Source organism: Nicotiana sylvestris, chromosome 7 (assembly GCF_000393655.2).
Source record: "Nicotiana sylvestris chromosome 7, ASM39365v2, whole genome shotgun sequence".
NCBI lineage: Eukaryota > Viridiplantae > Streptophyta > Magnoliopsida > Solanales > Solanaceae > Nicotiana > Nicotiana sylvestris.
Genome location: NC_091063.1, coordinates 39,914,765 through 39,917,877, shown reverse-complemented (window position 1 = coordinate 39,917,877; position 3,113 = coordinate 39,914,765). Strand labels below are relative to the sequence as shown.

The 3,113-nt window shown below is 42.3% G+C and overlaps 1 protein-coding gene across 1 annotated transcript; it reads right to left on the bottom strand.

Annotated features, from left to right (window-relative positions):
• Positions 1 to 1,497: 1,497 nt before the first annotated feature.
• Positions 1,498 to 2,533, bottom strand: LOC138873022 (uncharacterized). The gene is made up of 2 exons (XM_070151452.1): positions 1,855 to 2,533; positions 1,498 to 1,652 (listed from the first exon to the last, which is right to left on the bottom strand). The coding sequence occupies exons 1-2, from the start codon at positions 2,531 to 2,533 to the stop codon at positions 1,498 to 1,500; spliced, it is 834 nt and encodes a 277-aa protein (XP_070007553.1).
• Positions 2,534 to 3,113: the final 580 nt, after the last annotated feature.

Below are 3,113 nucleotides of genomic sequence, written 5' to 3'. Positions count from 1 at the left end.
TTCTTTTGGAACACATCTCCGGATAACACCATCCGTGCAAATTTTGAAAAGATATGGCTCGTCCTAATAATAATCCAAGCAATCCCGTTTGAGCTTCTTTCTTTGGTTTGAAGAGAACTCATTTGGGACAATTCCTCTCACAAGATGATTAGCCACATCGACAAACCAAGGCCATGATGGAAATGAATAATTGATCTCAAGGCCATCATGGGGCCTCCCCTCCTCTTCCAAAAGGAAAGTGGCCCGCCACTTGATTCTCACTCCCTTTTAGTCTATGATTTCAAGATCAAACTCTTGTATAAGAAGTACCCACCTCATCAATCTAGCATTTGAGTCATTTTTACTCATCAAATAACGAAGTGCCGCATGATCGGTGTGAACAATCACTTTGGTACCCATGAGGTACGGGCGAAACTTTTCCATAACAAAACAATGGCTAAGAGTTCTTGCTCAGTCACCGTATAGCTGATTTGGGTGTCGTTCATGGTCTTACTAGCATAGTAGACCGGATGAAATATCTTGTTGATTCTTTGTCCCAACACCGCTCCTACCGCTACATCGCTAGCATTACACATGTTCTCAAATGATAAGCTCCAATTTGGTGTGGTAATGATGAGAGTGGTAGTCAACCTATACTTGAGTATCTCAAAAGCTTTCATACAATCATCATTGAACACAAATTTTGCGTCTTTTTCCAACAACTTGCACAAGGGGTTCACCACCTTTGAGAAATCCTTGATGAATCGACGGTAAAACCCCGCGTGGCCTAGAAAGCTCCTCACTCCTTTGACGGAAGTAGGAGGAGGGAGTTTTGATATCACTTCAATTTTTACTTTATCCACTTCAATACCATTTTTGGAGATCTTATGGCCGAGGACAATGCCCTCCTCAACCATAAAGTGGCACTTCTCCCAATTAAGCACCAAACTGGTCTCTACGCAACGTGCCAATACCTTATCAAGATTATCCAAACACTGTTCAAAAGAATCCCCCACAACAGAGAAATCATCCATGAAAACCTCGAGGAAGTCCTCCACCATTTCCGTGAATATTGCCATCATACATCGTTGAAAAGTAGCCAGTGTATTACATAAACCAAATGACATCCTTGATAATGCAAATGTGCCATACGGACAAGTGAAAATGGTCTTCTCTTGATCTTCAGGTGCAATAAGAATCTGGTTATTTGAGGAATACCCATCCATAAAGTAGTAATAAGCACGTCCGGCTAGCCTATCCAACATTTGATCAAGAAATGGAAGCGAAAAATGGTCTTTCCGAGTCACTTTTTTGAGCTTCCTATAATCCATGCATACCCTCCAACCAGTGATAATTCTTGTGCGGATCAACTCATTGTTGTCATTTGTAATCATAGTCATGCCCCCCTTCTTTGGGACACATTGCACCGGTGAAGTCCATGAACTATTAGAAATGGGGTAGACAACCCCAGCATCCAACCATCTGATGGTCTCCTTCTTGACTACCTCTTGCATGGCTTCATTCAACCTTCTTTGATGTTCCACGGAAGGTTTGGAATCCTCCTACAATATGATTTTGTGCATGCAAAAGGCGGGTCTTATACCCCGAATATCCACCAATGTCCATCCTATTGCCTTCTTCCTCTATTGGAGCACCGCAAAGGTGGAATCTACCTGCACATTAGTTAAGCACGAGGAAAGAATAACAGGTAAAGTGGAACAAGGTAATAAGAACTCATACCTGAGGTGTGAAGGCAAGGGCTTCAGCTCCAATGTGGAAGGTTCCTCGATTGAGGGCTTTGTTGGTGGAGTCTTCTGGTTCTCACGATCCAAGGAAAGTTTCTGGGGCTCATATGTATATGAACCCATTCCTTACAAAGCATTGACATTTCCACCAAGACTTCCTTCTCATCCACATCATAATTCAACAACACAGCTTTGAATGGGTCCTCCACATTAATCACAACACTTGTGTCTTCAACAATCACTTCTGTCACAAGATCTACAAACGAACACACTTCGTTGCTATTAGGATGCCTCATTAACTTGCAAACATGGAACACAACATTTTCATCGCCCACCCGGAAGGTGAGCTCCCCTACTTCCACATCAACTAAGGCCTTCCCTGTAGCTAGGAAAGGTCTCCCCAATATGATCAGCACCTCGTAGTCAACCTTACAGTCAAGTATTACAAAATCTGCGAGAAGTATGAACTTGTCGACCCGAACTAGCACATCATAAATTATCCCCAATGGCCTCTTCATTGTCCTATCCACCATTTTCAACCTCATTGAAGTAGGTATTGGTTGCCCAATCCCCAACATCTTGAACACAGAATATGGCATCAAGTTAATGCTTGCTCCCAAGTCACACAAAGCTTTGAGAAAATCGGCATTACCAATAGTGCATGGGATTGTAAAGGCACCGGGGTCTTCTAACTTTGGAGCCATGGAGTGCACAATAGCACTCACTTGATGTGTCATTTTGATCATTTCACAGTTCATTGATCTCTTCTTTGTTACCAAGTCCTTTATGAACTTGGCATATCCCGGCATTTGTTTTAGAGCTTCAACCAAAGGCACATTTATGGATAAACTTTTTATCACATCAATGAATTTCTTGAATTACTTCTCATTGTTTTGTTCTGCAAGCCTTTGAGGATATGGTGGAGGAGGCCTTTTCAAAGGAGGCTTGGCTTTGGGCACTACCATTTCTGGTATGTCTATCACATGTTCCCTAGATGGGTTAACATCATTTTGTGTCTCCTCCATGTTGTCATCAATGTCTATCCTCACTTCATCATTCACATTCTCATCATTCACTTGCACATCATTGCTTTGCTCATCATCATCTTGCACCAACACACCATCACTCATATTCTTTCTGGGATTAGAGGTACTAGCAACTCCACCTCTACCACTTCTTGTAGTCACAGCCATAGCATGGCCCATATTGTTCCCACCCTTTGGGTTTACAACCGTATCACTTGGTAGTGCCCCATTAGGGCAAGTATTCAAATCTTGAGAAATTTGGCCAAGTTGGACTTCCAAGTTACAGATAGAAGTGTTGTGCGAAGCTAATTGGACATCGGTATTTTTCTTCATCATTTGCTTTCCCATCTCATTGTTGGAAGAG

Bases quoted from the DNA above. Each gene is read 5' to 3' on its own strand.
- LOC138873022 (XM_070151452.1), bottom strand. From the start codon at position 2,533: ATGCCGGGATATGCCAAGTTCATAAAGGACTTGGTAACAAAGAAGAGA. The intron at 1,653-1,854 runs GTAAGGAATGGG...ACTAATGTGCAG, and splicing joins GGTGGAAATGTCAATGCTTT to GTAGATTCCACCTTTGCGGT.